Source organism: Chlamydotis macqueenii, chromosome 1, assembly GCF_036417535.1.
Source record: "Chlamydotis macqueenii isolate bChlMac1 chromosome 1, bChlMac1.mat, whole genome shotgun sequence".
NCBI classification, from domain to species: Eukaryota; Metazoa; Chordata; class Aves; order Otidiformes; family Otididae; genus Chlamydotis; species Chlamydotis macqueenii.
Window position 1 is genome coordinate 83,419,759 of NC_141556.1, and position 25,802 is coordinate 83,445,560.

The window sequence follows — 25,802 nt, forward strand, 5'->3', positions numbered from 1 at the left end:
GGGCCTACAACAAGGAAGCAGTGTGTGCGACAGTGGCTGGGACAGTCTGACCAGAAGCACCACAAGGATTTGTGGCCTGGGTGCCGTGATGCACCTTGAAGTGTGCCCTGTGAATGTACTTAGCGAGATCTAAGGACCTCTAATGTGGATGGAGAAGCAGTGCTCAAGCAGAGCAGAGACCACCTAAGAAGAAATATCACAAAGCACTGTAGAAAGAGCAAGGAAGAATTCACATGTGCTACTTCTGCATCTGCAAGGGAGGTCCTAAACAGCCTGCCAACTCTACTCTGCTAGGGTCAGAGAGTCTTTTTATTTAGGAGAGTGTTTTGTAATGCAAGTGTTTGAGTTCTTACTTCTATGATTCCAGACTGTCATCTGAAAGGCAAAAGTTTCAAGGCACAATGATTACTGACATATAAAAAGTCCATATTTGGACTCCAGACCAAAGAGCATTGGGTGAGAAATTTCAAGTGTATGTTTGGGACTTTCTGTTGCTGAAAATATATTCTGTGAGTTGAGGTACAAAAGAGATCAGGCATGATTTCTAGAGGGGATTTTTCTCAGCTCTATTTCATCCAGGAATCTGTTATTCCACACCACTTCCTGGAAACATTAGAACTTTCTCCCCTTGTTTGTCTTCCCCAGGAATGGTGAACAGCTGAGGATCATCTGTGAGGATAATAAGTATGACTTCAGACTACAGGAGATTCGGGATATGAAGGAAATCCTCATAATCAAACCAGTACGATCCTTCCCAGGGATGTAGCCGTGGGCAGGCAAACTGGGGAGCTGGCAAGCACCAGAGGTGTTAGAGCACGTAGATGTATTCTGTCCTTCATTCAGCCTTAGGCTGTGGCCCATTGTTTTCACACCTTTTCCTAGTTCCCCATGTTGTGATGTCCCCATGTTCCCTGGCTGTTTTGCATGCTTTGCCTGTACCGCTCTGACAGTGTGACCTACTGTGTTCCCTAGGGGGATGAGATCCTGGTCGAATGCAACTTTCAGACACTGGATCGCTTAAAGATTACTTTTGTAAGCTTGTTTTTCTACCTACAAATCTTCCATTGCTTTTAAAATTAGTTTATTACTAGTAAAATCTTTTGAGCAGACATATCTCTCTTCCCCAAGCAAATATAGGCCTGGCAAAAGCTTCTTGTGTCAGACACAATATCATAGTGTCGTAGTTCAGCCCCGATCGGACCAGACTACGCAGTCTCTCTCTCACTCCCCCCACCCTCCGAGAGAACAGGGAGAGAAAATATAAGGAAAAACGGCTCAAGGTTTGAGATAAAGACAGGGAGAAATCCTTAAAGTTACCATCACGGGCAAAACAGACTCGACTTGGGGAAAACTATTCATTTATTACTACAAACAGCAGGGTAATGAGACAGGGAACAAGATAACCTCCATCCACCCCTCCCTCTTCCCAAGCTTAACATTATCTCTACTACCTTCCCCCCCCGAGCGGCACAGGGGGGAAGAGGGAATGGGGGTTGCAGTCAGTTCATCATATGTTGTTTTACGCCGCTGCTTCATGGTCGGGGGACGAACTCCTCACATTCCTCCTCTGCTCCGTTGTGGGGTCCCTCCCACGGGCCACAGTCCTTTGTGGAACTGCTCCGGCGTGGGTCATCTCTTCCACGGGTGCAGTCTCTCCAGAACAGCTGTCCCAGCGGGCCCTCCACGGGCCACAGCTGCCTTCAGGCATCCACCTCCCCCGGTGCGGGGTCCTTCACGGGCTCCAAGTGGATCTCTGCTCCTCCGTGGACCTCCATGGGCTGCAGGGGGACAACCTGCTCCACCATGGTCGTCACCACAGGCTGCAGGGGAATCTTGGCCAGGAGCCGCATTACTCCTCCCCCTCCTTCTGAACTGACCTTGGCATCTGCAGCCGTTCCTCACAACAGGCTGGTAGGTGTCTCTCAGGATCTTTTTTACATCTCATTCACTTCTCATCTCCTCTCCACTTCTTGCAGCCGGGCTGGACCGAGTCGGGCCCAGTCGGCTGCCTGGCGAGAGGCCAGAGGGTGAGGCCTGCAAGGCCCATGAGGCCTGCGCCTCCCCCTCTGCGCCTCTGCCCCCGCTCAGCTTCTTCACATCTTCTCTTCTCTCTCTTTTTTTTTCTGTTTTCCCATTCTTAAATACGTTATCGCAGAGGCGTTATCACGAGACATTCTGCTACCAATCAGCTCGGCCTTGGCCAGCAGTGGGTCCGCCCTAGGCCTGGCCAAGTCCCCTGAACAAAGGGGAGCGACTTCTAGCAGTTTCCTACAGAAGCTACCACCCTAGGCCCCCCCTCACTAAACAAAACCACGACACATAGACATACTGAGGCATGCCTAGCACGTTGCTCCATGGCTACAGAGTAGCTCTCCAGCAAGACCCTCCTACTATAGGTTTATGAACAGATCCCAAAGCTATCTTGCATCTAATACATATAAGCTAACTCTTGTCCAAAATGTCAAGTGCAAGTAGCAAAACTTGCAGCTGAGTTGCTTTTCAATCATTAAACACTTGGATTTAGTGGACAGGCAGAAGTCAAATACAGAAACTGATGTAATCTGGCATTTGGACATGATTTGTACTTCTCAAAATATGAAGACATTATTTTTAGTTCTTATTCAGACCAGATGTCAGTTCTGCAGAACTTCGCATGTAAACAATTATTGTCATACTCAAGCTTTCCAAAGTTTTTGATTTTGAGAACTTGTAGATTGAAATGAAAATATGGTGGTTTTCCTGAAGGAGAGAATAAGTTGATTTATGTTAGAGAAACTGCAGACAAACCTATTTATCAGACTCTTGTGAGAAAACTTTGATTCTCTGTTACTAACTCTCAGAAAAACAATTTATTTTTTTTTCATCAGACAGAATCTGCATGAGCTGTGAATAAGAGTGCTTTCCTGAGGAGATATAGTCTCCTCTTTGTGTCTCAGCAGACCTGAGTCATCCTTGTGTCTTTGCAGGGTGGGCCAAGCACCATGAACGAGATGTGTCTCACATTTCTCTTCTACTACCCTCGTAACAACATCTCCAGTTGTATGGGCTACCCTGACATTTTGTACATTGCACACGTACTCAAGCAGGAGGCGTCAGAGTGAGTTCTGAGTCAACATGTTTCTGGAAGTAGCAGAAAAAAATGGAGCTATGAAGAATGGCAAATGGAAAAGATAGTAAAAATGAAATGTTGCTGATAGGGAAGAAAGAGCCGTATGCCTCCATCTGTCAAGTTGAAATTCCTTATTGCAGTAATCTTTCAACTGTGACACTTTAACGATCTCTTCTCCTTTATCTTTTTTTCCTCTTTCCTTTTTTTCCCTCTCCTCCTTCCTTATCTTCTCATTGTTTGTTTTCACCTCCCCATTGCCCCTTACTCTTTACCCAGTGCAGTGGAAGGAATGATGGCCATGGACTTTGTTGACTGGGACAACGATACTGTCAAAATTGCAGAGAAAGCAGCCAAGGAGGCAGATCAAGTAGTCATGATTAAAACCATTAATGTAAGTCCTCCTTCTGAGAAATATGTGGGTGGAGAAATGGACTTGGCTCTGATGTTCTGAGAGTAAAGCACAACTGAGAGATAGAGCCAACACACACCACCTTGGGTAACACCAGCTATACGTAGTTTATCCATGGCTAAAATAACTGAAAGGGATTACCTGAATGATGAAGTCCTGTCTTGTAGGCTGCAGTTGCAAATAACTGACAAAGACATATTTAATCACCACTTAACTTTGAACTAAAAAACCTGAAAATTCTTCTTCAAAGAGAAAAAACACTCTTGCATTTTGGTAATATAACAGTGCCTAGGGAGTGATGCCATGGCAGGGCATTTTTGACAGAATGAGCAATAAAATAGTGCTGAAGATTCCTCAGACAACGTGCATATAAAGGGAGTTAGGATGATCCACAAAATCCACACATGGAACATACTTATCTGACTGCATTTCAGTGCATCAGCCTGGTACCTACTCACCTTAGAGGTAAATTAGGAAAAAAAAATCTTAAATTGAGAAAGGATCAAAATTACATCTTCTCTCTTGGAGAGCTTCTCTGCTGTCAGAGGGGAGACCCATGTCATGACTTTCTCTGAGATGGTTAGTTACGGATCCAGCCAGCAAGAAAAGTGACTAAAACACATAAAAAACTTGCAGTGCTATGCCAGTCTTGTGGATCCCATCTTACAAACAGATCGTATAATTTTATTTTTCCTCCTTTCCTTTCATCTCCAGGAACTCCAGAGAAATGAGAGTGGTCTAATCAGAGACATTAGTATGCCAGAGCGGGCTGCCTGTCACAATATTTCTGGACACTTCCCACTGTCAGGTCTGAGGGCCACTGCAAACCTTCGTTTGACTGCAGTATGCACTTCTGAATCATCAACCAACAAAAGAACTACTTCACTGCCTCTTCTTTCTCTCACACAGCTGGTGTTTGCTTGGCTTATCTTGGCCTCTGTGTATGGGAAATGAGGGGCAGAACACCAGAACAGATCACAAGCCTGATGAAGAAGTCTCTGTAATTACCATCTGGTAGCAGGGTACTCTAGATCTGATGACCTTGAATGTGAGAGAATACTTACGTAATAGAAAATTGTCTTCCTTTGGAAGAAATAGGTTCAACGGGCATTGGCATTTATTTTATTTTCATTAAAAATCCTTTCTGGTATAGTTCATTCTAAATCAAAAAAGCAATGTAGTGTAACACAGTAAAGACAGGAATACAGTCAACTCTCCAATTGTTGCTTCTTAATTATTAAATCCAGAGCTTTTCTGAATGGGCTACGGTATGTGTTTACTCACTAGCACTTCAGCAATCATTATCTAGTCTCAAGCTATCTACATACTCCTTGTACTTAGGTCAGCATAGAAAACTAGGCTCCTTAGTTACTAAATAATGTCATTGATTCTAAAACTAGTTCTGCCGTATCTATCAATGACTCCATGACAAGGAATTTACCTGTTGATTGCCAGGCAATAGTGAGGCAATGGAAAAATAGACCTTATACATTGTCATATAGCAAACCTATGAATTCCAATTTTACAAAAGCTAAACCATTTGCTGTTCTCTTTTCTTATATTTTCCCTCAATGTATACACGAGAACTAGAAGAGAAAATCTGATTATAGTTACGTTCTTTGTCACCATACCCACTCTTTCAAATTTCAAATTTCATACTGGTACTTTTCAATAAATTCTCTCCCACATTCCACAAGGCAGAGTCTCTGCTTATTTTGACAATAAGTAGTACACTAAGTAAAAGCACCCTTGAACTTTAAAACAGAGTGATTAGCAGAGTAACTAACCACGCAGAGTAGATTCCTTCCTCATAGGACCAATGAATATTTATTAGCTAGTAATTATCTTGGCTAAAACTGAACCATGAACAGAAAAAAAAAAAATTACTATGAAGGCAAGCTCATTAAGAGAATCCATGAGATTCCAAGAGAATCATCCAGACACTCAGAGCTGTGTCCCAAATAAAAGATATCTTACTGAGATCACTGCGCTGTGCTTAGTAATAAGATCTTAATTCTAACTAAACATTTTCACCTTCAAATTCCTATGGGAATATATCACACTCCTTCTTATCCACGGTGAAGCCAAGTCACAGCAAGGCTGGTAGTATTGAGTGAGACATTCATCCTCCTTTGTATTTAATTAGGGCAAGAAGCTTTAGAACAGAACAGAACAGAATAGAATAGAATAGAATAGAATAGAATAGAATAGAATAGAATAGAATAGTTCCAGTTGGAAGGGACCTACAACTCAGGAAAGGATCTATCACTTGGTCCAACTGCCTGACCACTTCAGAGCTGACTGAAAGTGAAAGCATATTAAGGGAATTGTCCAAATGCCTCTTCAACACTGACAGGGATGGGCCATCAACCATCTCTCTAGGAAGCCTATTCCAGTGTCTGACCACCCTCTCAGTAAAGAAATGCTTCCTAGTGTCCAGTCTGAACCTCCCCTGGTGCATCTGTAGCCATTCCCATATGCCCTGTCACTGGATACCAGAGAGAAGAGATCAGCACCTCCCTCTCCACTTCGCCTCCTCAGGAAGCTGCAGAGAGCAATGAGCTCACCGCTCAGACTCCTTTTCTCCAAACTAGACAAACCCAGAGTCCTTGGCCACTCCTCATAGGACACACCTTCCAGCCCTTCCACCAGCTTTGTTGCCCTCCTCTGGATTCATTCATGTACCTGAACATCTTTCTTAAATGGTGGGGCCCAGAACTGCCCATTGTACTCAGGGTGAGGCTGCATCAATGCTAAATACAGCAGAATAATCACCTCTTTTGACCATCTGGTTACACTGTATTTGATGCATCCCCAAATGTGGTTTGCCCTCTTGGCTGCCAGGGCACACTGCTGACTCACAGTGAGCCTGTTGTCAATCAGCAGATCAGGCTGGGTGATCGGGCTTCTCCTGGCAGATTACATCTGCCATCAGAGCAAAAACTGAATCCGGCATTTTCAATTGGTAAATGCTGCTATGAACTAGGAAATATCCTCCAGGATATTTTCTTAAGGTTCACAGCACAATGTCCACACAGCTGCCACTTCCTGCTCTAGGAAAGTATTAGTCATGAAGGAATTTAAAAACTTGGAAAGCCTAGGGCTTGTTTTGTTTAAACTAACCTATTCTAATTGCTACCTTTGCATATTAAGCACCCTTTGCCCTTCCTGAAGCAGGCTGGATCAATCCCACTTTATGAATCTCCATTTGCCATCAGAAATTACCTACAAAGGGGAAGAACATGTAAGAGCTGCACAAAACCCACATTCCTCAGGACATAGCAAGTCATCTTGGTTCTGGTTTAGAAGAGCTGCAGACACATGACAGAGCCCCGAAATGTGAGAGGGTCCTGTTTCAGCAGCATTGAGGACATTTCTGTATGGATTGGGGCAGATCTATCATGCTTTCGGATGCCTGCCTTTGAGAGCACTGCCTTCTGGACTTTGCAGGACTGCTTCCCATGATGTGCCGTGGGTCCACCCTGGAAGCTTCATTCTACTTCCTGGGGCTGACTTGCAAATCTCTGTATTTTACTTCTCCTTTCAATTTCATGTAATACAGTTTGTCTTTTCAAAATACAAAGGCAAGGGGAGGGGCAGGCTGTAAAGATTTGGAAAGTCAAAATACTACTAATGCCACAACCACTTCCAACAAAGGCAGCTACATCAAGGCCATGAGATTCATGGATTCACCTTTAACATGCTACTATCAAAAGATCAATTAGAAGTAGGCTTCCTTTCTCATTACTATTTTCTGTGTGACAGAAAGAGGAAAGAACTTCCTCTTGAAGGTTAGATAGGGGAGGGAGCTACAAGTCATCTTCCGCTCAGAGTACCATTTTAAAAACAACAGCAAGAGCTAAAAAGTAGAAGGCGTAGCAAGAATGTCAGAAAATCTCATTTACGCTGACTTGAACTTGATTCAATCCACCAGGCCCAGACTACAGAAGGTCACTGATGTACAAGGTAGGTCAAATGCTCTGCACTGAGCTTTCTTTGTATTCTTCAGCCTCCTCCCCATATATTTCGAAAGAGTGCTGTGAGGCACCAAAACCTCAAAGAGGACAAAGGATATGTGAGGGCCAGTGCTGTGAAAAATGTGCAGGTGGAGTGTCCATGTTGTTTTTTTACAAAAAAAAAAAAGGGGGGGGGATTATTATAAGGTCTGCTTTTCATTTGTTAAGGTGCAAGTGTAAGGAAGAGCTGCTCGTGTGATATTACGGGTAGTTTTTATTTAGGAGATTATTCCACAGCTGAACATCAATTGGTCCTGAAACAGGTGTGTTCTCACGCAGCAGATTCTGATGCCTGCAGCAAATTGATTAGGAGATTGAGTGCCTAATGTTTCAGTTGTTTGAAGCAGTCTCGTGCGTAGCCTGTTTCTGCTTGCTGAGCATAGTAGGCATTGCTTCAGGGTTTTTTCCTCCTGGCCTTGTCTGTACAAACTACTTGTTTAATAAACCAAGCATGAAGTGTTTAGATTTAAAATGCATGTGCATGTGCCCATGTCTCCTCTGTTATTGTCTGCACTGAAGATAAACCAGATCTGTTTCTGCCTAGAGCAAGTCCTCTAATGTGTGAAGGCAATGGACAAAAATATTATTTGGGCATAGTTAAACACAGTCATATAAATCAGTTGCTGTCATGTGTTTAGCATTTCTCATAATTTCAGTCATTTTTGTTCCATTTAAGTTGTTTCTCAGCATTCTCTGTTCTGTTATTTTTGCCTGGTTTTAGGTTCTACATATGCAGAAGTGAAAGTGCAATCCCTAGATACAAATGCTGCAGCTAGCTACACATTATCTGGTGAGTTTTTAGCTATGTGCTAAATTGATATGAATTTAAACAATGAGAGGAGAGGAGGCCATTCCTTATTTTCCAAAAATGCAGCAAAATAAAACCGTATGGGAGACAGGAAGATACAGTTTTCTGCTTGACATAGCCAGAGCAGGGGGCAGAACACAAGTATGTTTTGGGCCAGACCAAGAAACTACATAGTGCAGCCTCCTATCTCCAACAGTGAGCATAAGTGAACAACTGGAGATAAATAAGAAGAGGGTAGGCATATATGATACCTTCCTGTAATACTTTCACATGCATGCATCTACTCAGGGACTTCCTGAGACAGATGTGCTTCTATTTACGTACCCTCAGTGGATTTCTCTTCTACAAACTTGCCACATCTCCCCTTTGTTCTATACACAGCCCTGATTTCTACAACATTCTTTGATGAGGTGATCCACAGTTCTTTTTAACATCACACGAAGAACCAGCTGCATTTTTTACTCTTTTCAGCTTCAGCTGATGTTCCCTGAAAGACACAGTAAGCAGCCATACCCTATCCAAAGTCTCCAAGACACTCAGGGTTTTATATAACTCTGTCATAGCTTCTTCTTTGTAATCTCTTTTCCATACTGCAGAACCCTAGTCTTCACCATCATTTACTGCTTCCCTTCTCTGAACACTTTCCTGAAATAGGGGTAGTTGAACTGCATGCAATATTCAAGGTAGAGGTGAATCATGGATTTATAAAACCATGCAGCAGACAAAACACCCCTGATTTTTGTTTGTGTTCCTTCTGAATAATTCCAAATGTGTGAGATTGCAGTCTTCATCTTAGGAGACATTAGAAACCTGACCATGCATGGTCTTGGACAACCTGCTCTACCTGACACTGCTTCAGCAGGGAAGCTGGACTAAGTGATCTTTTCAGGTTTCTTCCAACATAAATGATTCTGTGACTGTGTGGTCAGGACAGCAGACCTGAAGTTCACAGATCTCCTCTAGAACATTCTTATTTCTCAATTTTTAATTCACATTAAATCTGTTACCTTCTAGTCCCTGGGTGCAAAGATAGCTTTAAGAGTGGGATTACAAAATAGCATTATTAATCCAGCTGTCTCACAACTAATGCCTCTTGGAATTTGTCAGTATATCCATTTTTTTATCTGGGCCACATGTCTTCCAGTTCATGTGGCTGCTCACAAGGAACTGCTATGAAATGGAAGATCCACCCAGTTCTTAGTCAACCCCGATAGAAGTGATTAATTTAGATTCTCTACTACGACCTTAACTTCTGAATGCTTCCTGGCTAGCCTACCATCCACTGGCCTACAAATCTCCAGCAATGTACCTTCTCTTGGTGTGTTTGAAGACATAATGTGTTTGAAACGCATGTGTTCGAAAATATATGTTTGAAGTTTTTTCCTTCTCAAGTTCTTTTCTGTCTAATTGTTTTTTTTTTACATACAATATTTTATTTCCCAGGGTTTGTGATAATTTCTATTGTCTTCATTTAATGTCTACAGCTATGGAAAGTTAACAATCTGCTTCTAATAGCTCTCTCAACTTCCTTTTGCCTGTTCCCAGATCATTCTTAGTAAGTGCCTTTTATTGGCCATGTGTTGCCAGGATGCTATCCTTCAATAATATATGGTCTGTCTGTAGGGATTTCATTCTCTTTTAGCAGTCCTTTTTAGCTTATTTTAATAACTGCCCTCTCCTTCCTGTAGTTTCCTGCTTTTACCCATTAGCACTCTATTTTTCATTAGGTAGTCTAGTGCTATTATGACTTTCTTGCTTTTAACCACTTCCTCTATATGGCATATTTGGATGCTGTTCAGTTACCTATCCACAGGTGTCCAGAGCCATCTGGGAAGCATCAGAACATTCAGTCTGGCTTCAGTATGCAAATCTGGAAGGCCATAGACTCTTGGAGGTCCTTAACTGGTGTAATACCTTGCAGTTCTGTGCAGTTATCTAATACCTGAGGGTATCTGAGAGAGCAGAAGCCACCCATTTTCAGGTACCTGACATCTGAGTATTTTAGTATAGGGTCGGACATTCCAGGTCTTCCCATTTTATTTTTCAGGCTTCTAGTATATGTGTAGAAGCAGATGTGCCATAGCTATTGTTTGCTTCTTAACACTTTATTTAAATGAGGGTCAGTTTTGCATTTCCTGTTTGGCTGTTTCTACACAGGGTTTGATGGACGGACCACTTGGTGGATAAGGAGTTGGCTGGATGGCCGCACTCAGAGAGTGGTGGTCAACGGCTCAATGTCCGTGTGGAGACCGGTCACGAGTGGCGTCCCTCAGGGGTCCGTGTTGGGCCTGGCCCTGTTTAACATCTTTGTCAGCAACATGGACAGTGGGATAGAGTGCACCCTCAGCAAGTTTGCCGATGACACCAAGTTGTGTGGTGCCGTTGACATGCTGGAAGGGAGGGATGCCATCCAGAGGGACCTTGACAGGCTGGAGAGGTGGGCCCGTGCCAACCTCATGAAGTTTAACCAGGCCAAGTGCAAGGTCCTGCACATGGATTGTGGCAATCCCAGGCACAAATACAGGCTGGGCAGAGAATGAATTGAGACCAGCCCAGAGGAGAAGGACTTGGGAGTGCTGGTAGATGAGAAGCTCAACATGAGCAGGCAATGTGCCCTTGCGGCCCAGAAGGCCAACCGCATCCTGGGCTGCATCAAGAGAAGCGTGGCCAGCAGGTCAAGGGAGGTGATTCTGCCCTTCTACTCTGCTCTGGTGAGACCCCACCTGGAGTACTGTGTCCAGTTCTGGTGCTCCAACATAAGAAGGACATGGACCAGTTGGAGAGGGTCCAGAGGAGGGCCACAAAGATGATAAGAGGGCTGGAGCACCTCTCCTATGAGGCCAGGCTGAGAGAGTTGGGGCTGTTCAGCCTGGAGAAGAGGAGGCTCTGGGGAGACCTTGTAGCGGTCTTCCAGTACCTCAAGAAGGCCTACAAGAAAGATGGGGAGAGGCTGTTCAGTAGGGCCTGTTGTGACAGTATTGAGGGGTAATGGTTTTAGAATAGAGGGAGGTAGATTTAGATCAGATATCAGGAAAAAATTTTTTACACTGAGGGTGGTAGAGCACTGGAACAGGTTTCCCAGAGAGGTGGTGGAGGGTCCATCTCTGGAAACTTTCAAGGCCAGGCTGGATGAGCCCCTGAGCAACCTGATCCAGTCGAAAATGTCCCTGCTTCTTGCAGGGGAGTTGGACTAGATGACCTTTGAAGGTCCTTTCCAACCCTAACCATTCTATGATTCTATGATTCTATAAACTGCTCTTTAGCTTGCATCAGCTTTCCTTTCCTCATTTTATGAGTTAGTTACAACCTTCAGCCCCTGCCAGCTTGCTCTTACTGATTTTAAAAGTTACTTAAGATCTTCTAGATGCCACGTCCAGCAATTGGACTCTCTTATAGTTAAGATGAAATCTGTTCCTCCAGAGTGTTTGGACATTCTGTACCTGATGTGTCCCAAATTCCTGAAGAATCAGAAATCTGGATTCTTACCCCGTCTTCTCAGTCAGGTGCTAAAATGCTACCTTTCATTTCTCCCTCCAGTCCCGCATAAGGTACTGGGACAATTTCTGGAATTGCCACCTGGTCACCAACTTCCTTCCTACAAGCTTCCATTTTGCCACTAAAACACCTCTCTGTACCCTTCCCCGTCTTGTTGGTAACCACATGGACTAGTGTATCAGTAAATAGTTCGCACCTATCAAATAAATTTGTTGATTAGTGTGTTCAACATGTTTTCAGGGTGCAACCATTTCCTGACCAAATCTCCTCAGGCAGAAAGCCTGGCAGCACAGAGGAGTTCTTGAGTGCCACCATCTTTCAAATACTGGTTTAAAATCAGTCTAGTTTAATTCTATACTAAGTATGACAGCTTCTTATCATTTCAGTAATTCAAATACTAATGCATAAGTAGCTGTGAAAATGAGGTTACCAGACAGAACAGACCAGATATTGACTGCAGTTAGGATGAAGATTCAGACTGGGTTCCTCATTTATCTAAAATTCTTTACAGAGCAGGGGTAATAGCAGCAAAAACATCGATTTGGTTTTTAGCTCCTAGTGGTCACACAGACACCATAAACTTCAAAGCTAGCAGAAAGGCTAAGCAAATACTTTAGCAGATATGGGAAGCAGGAAGAGATGGAAAATTCTCCTTTAGCTTTTAACTTAGTGTCTGATGAGTCTAGCCAGCCACTGAACACGTTATTTGTCCTCTCTTGGACCTGCCAGTATCCACTGAGTTGGCAGACTAATGAATATTGCAAGGATCCCCCTGAAGTAAATCCTGAACAAAAGCCCATAAACAACAGTCAAAACAGAAAGAGGAGACAGTTCAACTCTTCTGAAAAATGTACTTTGTTGAGGAGCATAACATGCCAGGACCTTTATCTGGTAGGTTGATTGGATTTTGCTTTCATAGTATTTTGAGAGGGTGGGTAAGGATCCCAGTTGAGCACTTAACTCTAGTATCAAGTGCATTAGAATTTAAGAAAGTATTCTAGGCAATGGCAGAATGGTTCAGGTTGAATGTGATGGGAAAAAAAAAAAATGTGCCCAGAGTGTATCCATAACAAAAAGGAATAAACATCTGAAGAGACAGCACCAAAGGGCTTTGCCTAACTTCAAAGAGTTGTCTGAGTTGCCTGAAAAGGGCATCTTTGAAGACGAAGGGTTCCTTTTCCAGTTGTTCCCCTGATGTTTATTTTTTTCTGTCTACCTGTAGGTAAAAGCTGTTCCTCCAGAGCACGTGTCGCTGTATTGATTGCTGTGATAATCCTCCTACTGGTCTTAGCGGTGTGTCTGATACTTATGTGTAAGTCCTGCTAAAAATGCAAAAACTGCAATTAATTTGTGACTCTCACCCACTGACTGACATCTAAGTCATGACATCTAAAACCAGGTAGTCTGAAGGCACAGGACAGTAGTTTTTAGCCAACAGTGCCCATAAGAGGAAATCTGTAAAGGAGTCAAGTGGTTTGAAAGTTCAAAATTCCAAAAGAAAAACAGCCAAAACCCAGTTAAAAAACTGACAATGTTAAAAGAATAAATAATTTCTTATACAAATGTTTTGAAGAAACAAGTCAAGATTAGATAATGCCTATTAGCAATATGATTGCTATCCATAAGAATACATCAAGGCAATGATCTTATATCATGTCACTAAGGTGTCCATAGCACCAAAGATCTTTAAATAAATATGAATAAAAAGCTCATTTGAAAGAGGTAACTAAGTCACAACTTAAAGGAATTTGTTTGCATCTTACTTGAATAGAAGTCTGGTACTAGATCTCTCTGCATATTTGTTACTTAGTTCATAACAATCTTTGAACTACATAAAAAAAAATATCATGTTCAAAAAATGTGACACTTCAGGACATGGTGTAGCGGACATGGTGGTGTTAGGTTGATGATTAGACTTGATGATCTTAGAGATCTTTTCCAACCTTAAAGATTCTATGATTCTCTGATTCTATGATTTTTTTTTAGAAAGAAAAATGTTACTGAAGCTATATGGTACTTTCCTTTGAATATTTTCAAGGAATCATTTTTAAATTTCAGATGTGGTTGCTTTGATAGTTGAGCAAGCTGGACAGGTTTCCACTATCAATCACACTCAAGTCCCAGAGTTTGCCACCTACTCAGAGATGCACATGGAGAAACTCTTTGCAAAGACATGTCAAAATCTTTGATCCATGGAACCTAAAAAATAGGGTTGGAGGAGGTAATTGCTTTTTCTTTTTCAAGGCAAAGAGTAAAGGACAGATGTCTGAAAGTGCTCTGACGTTTATAAAGTGTAAAATACAACAGGAAGGGCAAAATTTAAAACAAAACAAAACAACATAACATAACAAGGTGAAATTACTAGCATTTAATAGAGCTTTAAATCAGGAGCTGAATGAGGGTTCATTAGTCTTTGAGTCAGGTCTGGCTTCAGTTATACTTTGTTGGGTTCAGTACTGCTTCAGTGAACTGAAAAAAATACTCCTAAGAAACTTGAGATCTAGATCAGACTTCAGAAACTAAATCAAATTAGCTTTTATTTTCAATATAATACAGTTTTCTCTTGTACTCCAAATGAAAACTGTTGCCATTTTGACTGTTTTATGAGTTTTCCAGTTTTTGTTTTGCCAAATATACCATTGTTGACAAACAGCTTGTTTAAATGAATGTTGCCTCAGTCGCCGAGGCAACAGCTTCGCAGTCGGCACGATCCGCAGCGGCGCGGCGCAGCGCAGCGCAGCCAGGGGATTCCCGCAGCAGGGGAGCGCGGGGCGGAGCGGAGCGAGGCGCCAGGAGCCCGCAGCTCGCGCGAGAGCGGCTGACGAGACGTGGGCGGAGCCAGGGGGCACCGGCGGTCCGGCGCCTCTCCCCGGATAAAGCAGGGCCTGGGGAGCAGCAGCGACCCGGAGCGCGGCGAACAGGACCGGCAAACAGGGCGTGCCACGGCAGTGTGCGCGGCAGTTGGCGCAGGAAGGGCGCGTCAGCGAGGGCGGCGCCCCGGGGCACTGGGTGATTCACGCCTCTCAGGGCGACATGGCCAACACCCGCCTGAGAACAAAGGCCGCACCTCCGGCCGGGAGGTCTGCACCGGCACCCCCTGCGGCGGTCGATGCCTCCGTGCAGACGGAGCAGCCGAGGGGGGAGGCTGCGGTGCAGACCTCGGGCTGCAGGCAGTGCCTGGACCCTACCCCCGGGCAGGGGCAGGGGCAGGGGCAGGCGGCAGCCCTGACTGCAGAAGGTGTGCCCAGGTGGAGCAGCTCCTGCGGCAGGCGGCTGAGCTGCAGGAGGCGGTCAGGAGGCTGCGGGACATCAGGGAGGCTGAGAGGGAGCTGGACGCTTGGTTCCAGGCACAGTCTGCACCGGAACCGCAGCACCCAGTGAACCAATCACCCCCAGCCCCCGCACTGACACACGACATTATCAAGCAGGCAGAAGATGCCACTGAATGGGAAGCTGCAAGGGCAAGGCGCAGGAGGAAGAAGAAGCAGCTTCCTCAGAACCCCGAGGTGCCCCTGCAGAACCGCTTTGCTGCTCTGCAGACTGAAGAAGTAAGACCCAGCACCTCGGGGGAGGCACGGGAGCCGTGCGAGGTAGCGCGCCCGGCTCGTGTAATAACTAGCGCTACCAAGAAAAAGAGACAAGTGGTAGTAGTGGGTGACTCCCTCCTGAGAGGTACAGAGGCACCCATCTGCTGCCCCGATGCGGTCTCTCGGGAGGTATGCTGTCTCCTGGGGGCTCGTATCAGGGATGTCACCGAGAGACTACGTAGCCTCATACGGCCCACAGACTATTATCCACTGCTGGTGTTTCATGTGGGTGCCAGCAACACAGCCGGCAGCAGTCTGAGAAACATCAAAAGGGATTTCAGGGCTCTGGGTTCAACAGTCAAAGGCTCTGGGGTGCAGGTGGTATTCTCGTCAATCCTCCCAGTCGAAGGGCAGGGACCTGAAAGGGCCGGACGTATCTGGCAGGTTAACTCGTGGCTCGGGGAGTGGTGCTACAGCCAGGGCTTTGGGTATCTCGACCACGGGGCGTGCTTTGAGAAGCCCGGGCTGCTAGGGGCGGATGGCGTGCACCTAACCGAGAGGGGGAAGAGTGTGCTTGGACAAAGACTTGCCAGGCTCATCCGGAGGGCTTTAAACTAGTGTTGCTGGGGGAGGGGGAGCACAGTTCAGCCCACTGCTGTCAGCATGGTGCCAGTGCCAGCACCGAGGGTCCAGAAGCTGAGGAAGGATCACAGATAAGTGCAAATGAACCTAAACTGCAATCCAATAGTACCCCTGTTGCTCCAGCCAGCAAGTCGGCTTTGTCGGGGGCCCAGCTGAAGTGTCTCTATACCAATGCACGCAGCATGGGGAATAAACAGGAAGAGCTGGAGATGCATGCACACGAGCAGGGCTACGACCTCGTTAGCATCACGGAGACGTGGTGGGATGACACATACGACGGGAGCGTCAACATGGAGGGGTATAGGCTTTTTAGAAAGGACAGGAAGGGGAGACGAGGAGGGGGTGTCGCTCTCTACGTCAGCAACCGGCTGGAGTGTGTGGAGCTCCGCCTGGGCATGGAGAAGGAGCTGACAGAGCTTATGGGTCAAGATTAGAGGATGGGGACGGACAGGGGACGTTACGGTGGGGGTCTGTGACAGGCCGCCTGGCCAGGAAGACAGAGCAGACGAAGCGCTCTATAGGCAGATAGGAGCAGCCTCACGGTCACAGGCCCTGGTCCTCATGGGGGACTTCAGCCACCCTGACGTCTGTTGGAGAGACAACACGGCAGGGCACAGGCAGTCCAGGAGGTTCCTGGAATGCGTGGACGACAACTTCCTCCTGCAGGCGATAGAGGAGCCGACAAGGAGGGGTGCCATGCTCGACCTTGTGCTCACCAACAGGGAGGGACTGGTGGGGGATGTGAAACTAAAGGACAGCCTTGGCTGCAGTGACCACGACATGGTGGAGTTCAAGATCCACGGGGCAGCGAGGAAACTACACGGCAAGCTCTCTGCCCTAGATTTCAAGAGGGCAGACTTCGGCCTCTTCAGGGACCTGATGGGTCAAGTGCCATGGGAGGCGGTCCTGGAGGGAAGAGGGGCCCAGGAAAGTTGGTCTATATTCAAGAAGCACCTCCTCCAAGCTCAGCAGAGGTGCATCCCGATGAAGAACAAGTCGGGCAAAAAGGCCAGGAGGCCCGCGTGGATGAGCAAGGAGCTCCTGGACCAACTGAAAGTAAAAAAAGAGGCCTATAGAGGGTGGAAACGGAGACAGGTAACCTGGGAGGTCTACAGAGAGGCTGTGTGAGTGGCCAGGGATCAGGTGAGGAAGGCCAAAGCCCTGGCAGAACTGAATCTGGCCAGGGATATAAAATGCAACAAGAAGAGCTTTTATAGGTACATAGGGGACAAAAGAAAGTCCAGGGAAAATGTAGGCCCCCTCCGGAAGGGAACTGGTGTCCTGGACATGGAGAAGGCTGAGGTTCTCAATGACTTTTTTGCCTCAGTCTTCACCGATAAGAGCTCTTGTCCCACCACCCAAGCTGTAGAAGGTGCAAGCAGGGACTGCGAGGATGAAGAACCGCCCACTGTTCTTGAAGAGCAGGTTTGGGATCATCTGAGGAACCTAAAGGTGCACAAGACCATGGGACCTGATGAGATCCACCCGCGGGGTCCTGAGGGAACTGGCGGATAAAGTTGCCAAGCCACTGGCTATCGTATTTGAGAAGTCATGGCGGTCTGGTGAGGTCCCCGATGACTGGAAGAGAGGGAACATAACCCCAATTTTTAAAAATGGGAATAAGGAAGACCCGGGTAACTACAGGCCGGTCAGCCTCACCTCTGTGCCTGGCAAGGTCATGGAGCAGATTCTCCTGGAAACCATGCTAAGGCACATGGAGAGCAAGGAGGTGGTTGGTGACAGCCAACATGGCTTCACCAAGGGCAGATCGTGCTTGACCAATTTGGTGGCCTTCTATGACGGGGTGACGGCATTGGTGGACAAGGGACGAGCAACAGACATCATCTACCTGGACTTGTGCAAAGCTTTTGACACTGTCCTGCATGACATCCTTCTCTCTAAACTAGAGAGACATGGGTTTGATGGACGGACCACTCGGTGGATAAGGAGTTGGCTGGATGGCCGCACTCAGAGAGTGGTGGTTAACAGCTTGATGTCCATGTGGAGACCGGTCACGAGTGGCATCCCTCAGGGGTCCGTGCTGGGCCCGGCCCTGTTCAACATCTTTGTAAGCAACATGGACAGTGGGATAGAGTGCACCCTCAGCAAGTTTGCCGACGACACCAAGTTGTGTGGTGCCGTCGACACACTGGAAGGGAGGGATGCCATCCAGAGGGACCTTGACAGGCTGGAGAGGTGGGCCCGTGCCAACCTCATGAAGTTCAACCAGGCCAAGTGCAAGGTCCTGCACCTGGGTCATGGCAATCCCAGGCACAAATACAGGCTGGGCGGGGAATGGATTGAGAGTAGCCCTGAGGAGAAGGACTTGGGAGTGCTGGTGGATGAGAAGCTCAACATGAGCAGGCAATGTGCCCTTGCGGCCCAGAAGGTCAACCGCATCCTGGGCTGCATCAAGAGGAACGTGGCAAGCAGGTTGAGGGAGGTGATTCTCCCCCTCTACTCTGCCCTGGTGAGACCCCACCTGGAGTACTGTGTCCAGTTCTGGAGCCTCCAACACAAGAAGGACATGGACCAGTTGGAGAAGGTCCAGAGGAGGGCCACGAAGATGATAAAAGGGCTGGAGCACCTCTCATGAGGCCAGGCTGAGAGAGTTGGGGCTGTTCAACCTGGAGAAGAGGAGGCTCCGGGGAGACCTGATAGCAGTCTTCCAGTACCTCAAGAAGGCCTACAAGAAAGATGGGGAAAGGCTGTTTAGTAGGGCCTGTTGCAATAGGACAACGAGTAATGGTTTTAAAATAGAGGGGGGTAGATTTAGATTGGAAATTAGGAAAAAAATTTTTACAATGCGAGTTACAGAACACTGGAACAGGTTGCCCAGAAAGGTCATGGAATCCCCATCCCTGGAAACATTCAAGGCCAGGCTGGATGAGGCTCTGAGCAACCTGATCTAGTCGGGGATGTCCCTGCTCCTTGCAGGGGGGTTAGACTAGAAGACCGTTGAAGGTCCCTTCCAACCCTAACCATTCTATGAACTAAACTCTTGATATTGCTTAATCATTCTGCAGGCCAGAAGGCATTTTCCATTTCTGTTCACAAAAAATGACAATATTTTTACTTAGTGGAAGCTGGCCAGAATTTTTTATGATTTTTATAGTAGTTTTGTATTATTATATTTTTTTCTTGAGAGAAAATTTATCTGCTAGTAAGTATAAAATTGGCCCTGCAGTTCATGAGCGGCTCTTCCAAGAGCAGGCAGGTCTGACTCTGCTTCAAATGCTTTTTTCTGAAACCAGGAGCTCATATCCAGCCTTAAGAAATATGCATATATGCATGAAAAACATACAATTTCAAACTGATGTTTCTGTTTTACTTTTCCTTGTTGCTTTAGGGATTCAGTAAAAAGCAAATAAAACCTTGATGTTCCTAAGTAGCATATGACTAAAGAATGATAAAATTCAGTGTGAAGTTGCTCCAACTAGAAAATAACACATTGTTACTCTGCCAAGTTTTGGTGCCTTTGTACGATTTTCAGTAATGCTATTGTCTCAATCTCTCAGGCAGGTTTCAGAGTTAAAGGTAACAATGTTCCAGTACAAAACTTTGACACACTATTTATGTGTTGTAAATTGACTTCCATCCAGTAGGAAAATCAGTAGAGTGGTGTTCCTTTTTGTAATGCATACCAGTATGCATTCATGTCAAATTTTTGACAGAAATAAATGCTTTAAAATTATGTTAGGTAGTTTTAGTACCAGTATTTAGTACTATTATATACTAAGGACTTCAGGTTATCTTTACAAGCAGTACTTCAGTTTTCCACCCACACGCTCAGGTTATATGCAAAACCAAGCTTCTTCATCTTCTGAAATGAAATGATCTTGATATTTGTTCATATCATGATTTTGAGAACTTTTACTGAAGAGTAAATCCCGTTTCCCCCTCTTCCAAACGTGGTTGCTTCTTCAGCTTCTCAGTCCTCTACTTTAACTTCATTATTCCCACCACAATTATTTGTTTTAACACTCTAAAAAATATAATGCATACTTTATCATGTGTATCTCTATAGACAGGTTTGTATCTAATTCTATACACCAGAGCTTCAAGAAACTTTGTTTTCAAATGCTCTGACATGCATCTTTCCTTTTTTGTTCTTTGGTTTTTTTTAAGAGTGACGTCTAAGACTCAACTTCTCCTACACCAACATATTGAAAGTAAATCCCTACAAGGAACAGAGCAAATCATACAGTTTAATCTCTGCAAAATTAGACTTTTATCGATCAACTTTGATCTTTGAATTTAAATTTTAAAACAGTATTATACATTGCCAGCATTTGGTTTTAGGTGCTACAATAAAACTTTTTTTTCTCACAACTCCAAAAGTCTAGTTCTTGCTTGCTATCGGGAAAGATATGTAGATTAGTAGGACTTCCTAGGCAGTGTGTTTTTGAAGTCTACAATGACTTTTACAATTTCTATTTCAGTAATTTGTAAAAGAGTATTTCATCATCTGTTTTGCACAAGGAGATGCCAACTCATTACAATCCCAGTAAAAAGAAGGCACTCAGACTCCATAAGGTATTATTTAAAGTGCTGTTTATTAGAGATAATGCTATAAAGACAGAGAGGACAGTATATAAAATCCTAGGTCCCTTCAGATTCTAAGAACCCTGAGCAAAATTACAGAACAGAGGAACTTGATCCAGTGACTCTGTTTTCTGGGAAAGCAAGTATAATCATTTCCCAAAACAATACTGTTACTTCATACTTCATTTCCTTTTGTCACTCACTGTCTGGCTTTGGGCTTACAGAAGGAGCTGATAAATCCTTTTTAGTAAAATTTAGATTCATTTATGTCACAGATCAGTTTAGAGTCTCTAGTGATCCTTGAAAATCTTCTGGACATTTTTGGCAGTAGGGTTTCTGAAACGTTGATGGTCTATAGATAAAACTGAAACAAGATATGTGGGGAGAAGTGATATGTAATATAAGAAGATAAGTGTATATTTGTTAATTATTTCAATGTTGAGTATTCTACTGAATCATTTAATGTAGTAGTTGAGGGGATATTTCATCTGTTAGGGGTATTTGTAGTTGCCAGTCAAAAAACTTCTATATTCTCTTTATGATTGTCATAGGGCTAAAATCTGCTTAATTTTGCCTATGAAGCATTCTCTAAGACGGAGTTGGTAGGAAAAAATCCCACATGTTAAAGGCTGGTCAGGTTGTTTCTCACAACAGCCAAAAGTGTGCTAGTGAAAGGTATTCCCTTCCCTGAAAACATTTGCCTTGCCAATATTCTTTGCTTCTTGAGGAAATAATTAACTTCTGCAGCATTCTCTGAAAACTTAATATCTTCTTGGAATGAGATATTCAATCAGGGCACAAATGCTTCTCAGGATTTTTGACAATAAAAATTTGTCTAAAGAAAATGTATTGGAAGAAGAGATGCTACGTTTATGATGAAATAACCTATTTTTGCCAGAGATGGGTACAAGGCAAAAATGGATTCTCTGTAACAGAGGTGCCCATCTATCAAACTGAATAGTTACTTCATGTCAGTGTAGTTGTGTCTACATTCTGGTGGGCTGAATGCTTTCCGAGGTGTCATTCCTACTGCACTATAGGGCCTTGCATCTGTAAGGATGCACAGGTACTAGAGAAGTGTTTCTATCCCAAGGAAAGTAAGAGCTCAGGATTGCCACCTTCCTTGTTGACAGTTGCAATTTGGATGCTTTGGGCTAGTAATCCATCCTTTCACTACCAATTTTCAATGTCCAGAAGAGATTTGGTGTCACCTAATCTAACTGCCACTCCACTTCTTTTCCCTCATCTTATTTTTGAGTTTACTGCTTGTAAACAAAGTTCGTCTTTAATATTCCATTTCTTTTATTGTTTGCCTCTAGTATGAAGTCTGCAGAGATTTCAGTTGTGTGAGAGCACACTTCAGCAAGAACAGATTGGCTTGAGCACTGATCTCTCAAAGATGGCTCTTATTTCTTATTGCTATAGTGACACATATACAGTACACCACATTTACTGCTACTCTGAAAATGTGCAGAGCATTTTTTGTTAAGTTTCAGAGTTAGGCTCTTTGAAAATCTTCTCCGTAGTATGGTACTACAGTTTTGGGGTTTTTTTCTTCAATGGAGGAGCAAAAAGGTGAGGAGTAGGTATTCTGTGTGGGAGTCAAAGATGTCCGGAAGAGCTCTGACAGCATATGCCAAAATGGTCAGCCATTCAAAGCAGAAATTGTATTCTTATTTCCAGACCATCCAACTGCAAGCAGCCCATCTGATTCCAAAGCATTCTCCACCGCCTATGAAAAGGCACGAGGTAGGTAATCCTCTGCCATTCAAAATACAATTTTCAGAAGCCTGTTAGAATGCCTTTTAAGGGGGCGGATGTGTCTAGATTTTGTTAAGAAGAAAAACAAACAAACAAAAAATTTGACATCTCAGAAATAAACAACCTTATCTTGTACATTCATAGGATGAGGTGTCAAGGCTAGAGGCATTTCACATGTTCATCTTCTTTAAAAGTAGTGCTTGGTCAGCACTGCATTACTGTTGCAGAGGGAAGAACTGATTGGTCTCTCATGCTAGTGCAGAGGAGCCCGTGGCTAGGTGAACAGATATAATGAAAATAACAATCGCTTTGGTATCGCAGCATTGCAGTGAGCATGATGGATCAATGTGTGTGTACTGCTTTTCAAACACCTCTCCATTCTTAGCATTTTAACTAAAAGTGCAATGCTCTTTTGCTGTTTAGGAGCTGCTGGATAACTAACAAAACTATATCACGCAGTCCCTGTCTCCCTGAATCACATCATCTTTTCCAGGCTCCATTCTCTTTTCTTCCTAGTACCCTGCCTGGAAATAGAGAGAAATTATCTTTCTTTCAATAGCATCACTATTGCTGTATTCTGCAGCAGGCAAATAAGACTTTTCAAAACTGAAAGCTGCTTTTTGCCCTGACCATTTCTTTTTATCTCCTGAGCAAAGATTTAAAAAGCTGGATAATGTTATCTGTGATTCTACTTCTCTGACTCATGCCTAGTAACTCTTGAGCTGGTATTAATTACAGAGGCTGGCAAGGATCCCTCATGGTCTCGTGAAAATTATAAGCAGAACCGCACAGGTACTTTTCGGGCTGTAACTTGCTCTCTTAACTTTCTTTTGTAATGGGATCCTTTTGGTGGTGTGAATATGAATTTTTCCACACTTGTTCTTCCCTCCTGCAGGCTGCCCCCAATTCTGGGAAAAAAATGGGGGAAAATGCTACTTCTTTTCAAAAAAACAGGAAAAAAATGACTGGAATGCCTCCCGTAAAGAATGTATTGACATGAAGTCAGACCTGGTGATCATTAACAACACGGAAGAATGGGTGAGATCTAAATTCATGGGGCTGCTTCTAGAGTTGCTGACCTGTATTCCGAAGGGCTGGTGGGTTACACTTGTGTCTTCTTATGTTAGATGTCTTTGGGGTCTACAATCTACTGCTAGCCATATACACTAAGCACCTCTGTAAGTTAGCAAACATTTTCATAGTAAGATGCATCTCAGTCTTGCATCTGGAAGCTTCTCTCCCCAAGCATGTTCCCATGGGAAGGAGCAAAATCTCTGCCTAATTGACTTATGTTTTAAAGAGTTTTAGCACACAAACCAAGACTAAGCAAGTCAAACAGACATTTATTTGTGAGAACCATTGCTTTGATGAAAATGGAATACGCTTTCCCATGACAATCAGAATAGAAAAGTGTCTCCAGGTATCAGGTCACACCTGGCTAACTACAGCGTGTAGCTTTAATCACAGGTATTGCAGGTGTATTAGTCTATTTAGTCTACTCCTAAGAAGACCTAGGAAGAGAGATGACATTGAATAAAAACGGAAAAATTCAGCCTCTGAAGCTGTGGAAAGAGATGGTGTGATTGGATGCACCCAGTACTTTCCATGTTGGCTATTTAGCACTAAGCTTTCTGTGTGTCTCTCATGAAAAAAAAAAGAAGTAATTTTAATATATTATCATTGTTTCCTTTCTAGAATTATCTTAGGACACAATCAAGAGGTTATTACTACTTACTTGGTCTCACATACTCTAAGAGCGAAAATAAGTGGAAGTGGATTAACAACATGGAACATACCACAGCCATGTAAGTTTATTCCATCAAGTCACTGGGATGCAACATCTGTAAAAGGAAAAAAAAAAAAAAAAAAGAACAGAGCCAACAACTGGGAGTACAAGCAAGATCAGGGACTGCAATTTGTAGCAACCTGATTCCTTGAGATTCAGGTGCTTCAGCAAATCCCTGTGACAAGCCAAAGGGAGCCTGTAAGTCACACGGGAACACAGGCATGTCACATCAGGATTGCAAGAGAGGACACAACTGTAGTTCTGGTGGGGAAGAAGGAATCTGATGGAGTTCAGTGGGGAAAGAAAGGATATACCAGGCAGGGAGAAGAGAGAGTGTGTTGTCAGCAGCATTGGATGGAAGCTACCAAAGAAGGGGAAGTTCTCTGGATAGGGAAGCATAGCCCATATAGTTTTGTTGGGGTTTAGGGAGGAAAATTAAGGAATGAGAGGGGGACTCCAACAATGCAGCTTCTAAGCCCACTGACAATAATATAGCTTAGTAGCAAGGCCTGATGCCACTCTGACTTTCATGGGAGTGATCCTGACTGCATTGCATCCAGCTAAGTCAGGAATGCAACTAAATCTGACTTTCTCTCCCTGTTCAGATTTGATATAGAAGGACACTTCTCTGACTATTTGTGCACTGTCATTGGACATGACAAAGTACAAACTGCATCTTGTGATGGAGCCTCAACCACACAAAATATGTGTGAAAAACCTGCAGAGAGATCCATGTAGAAATGTCATCCTCAGCTTCCTGTAGGAACAGCGCATGGGATTTGTCTAATTTAGCTATCTCAAAGGGACTCACAGGCTTCTTCTAGACACCTTGCCAAGCTTAGCACATTCTTTCCCAAGACGGTGTCCAAGACTGGATGGATCCTACACAAATTAGGAGTCTGGGTGACTTGCTGATACCACATACCTGACTTTGAGCCAGCCACTGTTAGGTGATATGAGTCCAACCTCAGTGACAGGTATGATCACTAAAAGATCTTATCTCTCATAGACATATGCATATATACCCATACATTCACAGCCCAACTTGTGCACAGGGAGACAATTCAAAGCCTTGCCATGCACTGGTCTTCCCTGCAGCCAGAAGTGAAGGTTAAAATATATTTAAATTTTGGATCCTGTAGAAAAGTGCAGCCACACTCATTGACATGCATCATAGATATGATTAACAGGACAAAGTCAAATGTGTGTGTATGTAAACCTCACTCTGTAAAAGACTATCTCTGCTAAAAAAAACCCCCACACTGGATACCAGACCTTGTGGGGCTAAAATGTGATTCACGAATGGGAAATGATCCAATACCACAGCTCTGTGTGTATAATCACCACTAGTCCTGTGTAGGTCAGGGAAAGTATATCAGATTTAGACTTAGCCCTGCTGAGGAAGCACACAGGATGAAGAGCAGTAGACACCACGAAAGCCTGAAAAAACAGAGTCACAGTAATAGCTTCAACTGGACAGAAAATAGTCAAATCAAAACCACAGTTATCTGTGAAGAATCTGGTAAGAAGTATGAAAGTGACCTACAGAGAATCACAACACAGAGGACTGTCCTGTTTTTCTTGGATAATGATCAAAGGAGAAAATCATGCATGAAGGTTTTTGCTGCACAGAAAAGTTAGAGCCAAAGCAGAAACAGGTGGTACCAGTAAAGCAGAGATGTGACCAGCAAACAGTGAATATTA

General features: G+C 44.2%; 1 protein-coding gene across 1 annotated transcript; it reads left to right on the forward strand.

Moving 5' to 3' along the window:
* The first annotated feature begins 7,402 nt into the window (after window positions 1-7,402).
* On the forward strand, window positions 7,403-24,839 carry LOC147602179 (killer cell lectin-like receptor subfamily B member 1B allele B). Its single transcript, XM_086763405.1, has 8 exons — window positions 7,403-7,484; window positions 8,256-8,324; window positions 13,060-13,149; window positions 22,235-22,300; window positions 23,024-23,104; window positions 23,208-23,350; window positions 24,008-24,117; window positions 24,704-24,839. The coding sequence occupies exons 1-8, from the start codon at window positions 7,403-7,405 to the stop codon at window positions 24,834-24,836; spliced, it is 774 nt and encodes a 257-aa protein (XP_086619531.1). The 3' UTR covers window positions 24,837-24,839.
* Window positions 24,840-25,802: the final 963 nt, after the last annotated feature.

Bases quoted from the DNA above. Each gene is read 5' to 3' on its own strand.
- LOC147602179 (XM_086763405.1), top strand. From the start codon at position 7,403: ATGTCAGAAAATCTCATTTACGCTGACTTGAACTTGATTCAATCCACC. The intron at 23,105-23,207 runs GTACTTTTCGGG...TCCCTCCTGCAG, and splicing joins TTATAAGCAGAACCGCACAG to GCTGCCCCCAATTCTGGGAA. The intron at 24,118-24,703 runs GTAAGTTTATTC...CTCCCTGTTCAG, and splicing joins ATGGAACATACCACAGCCAT to ATTTGATATAGAAGGACACT.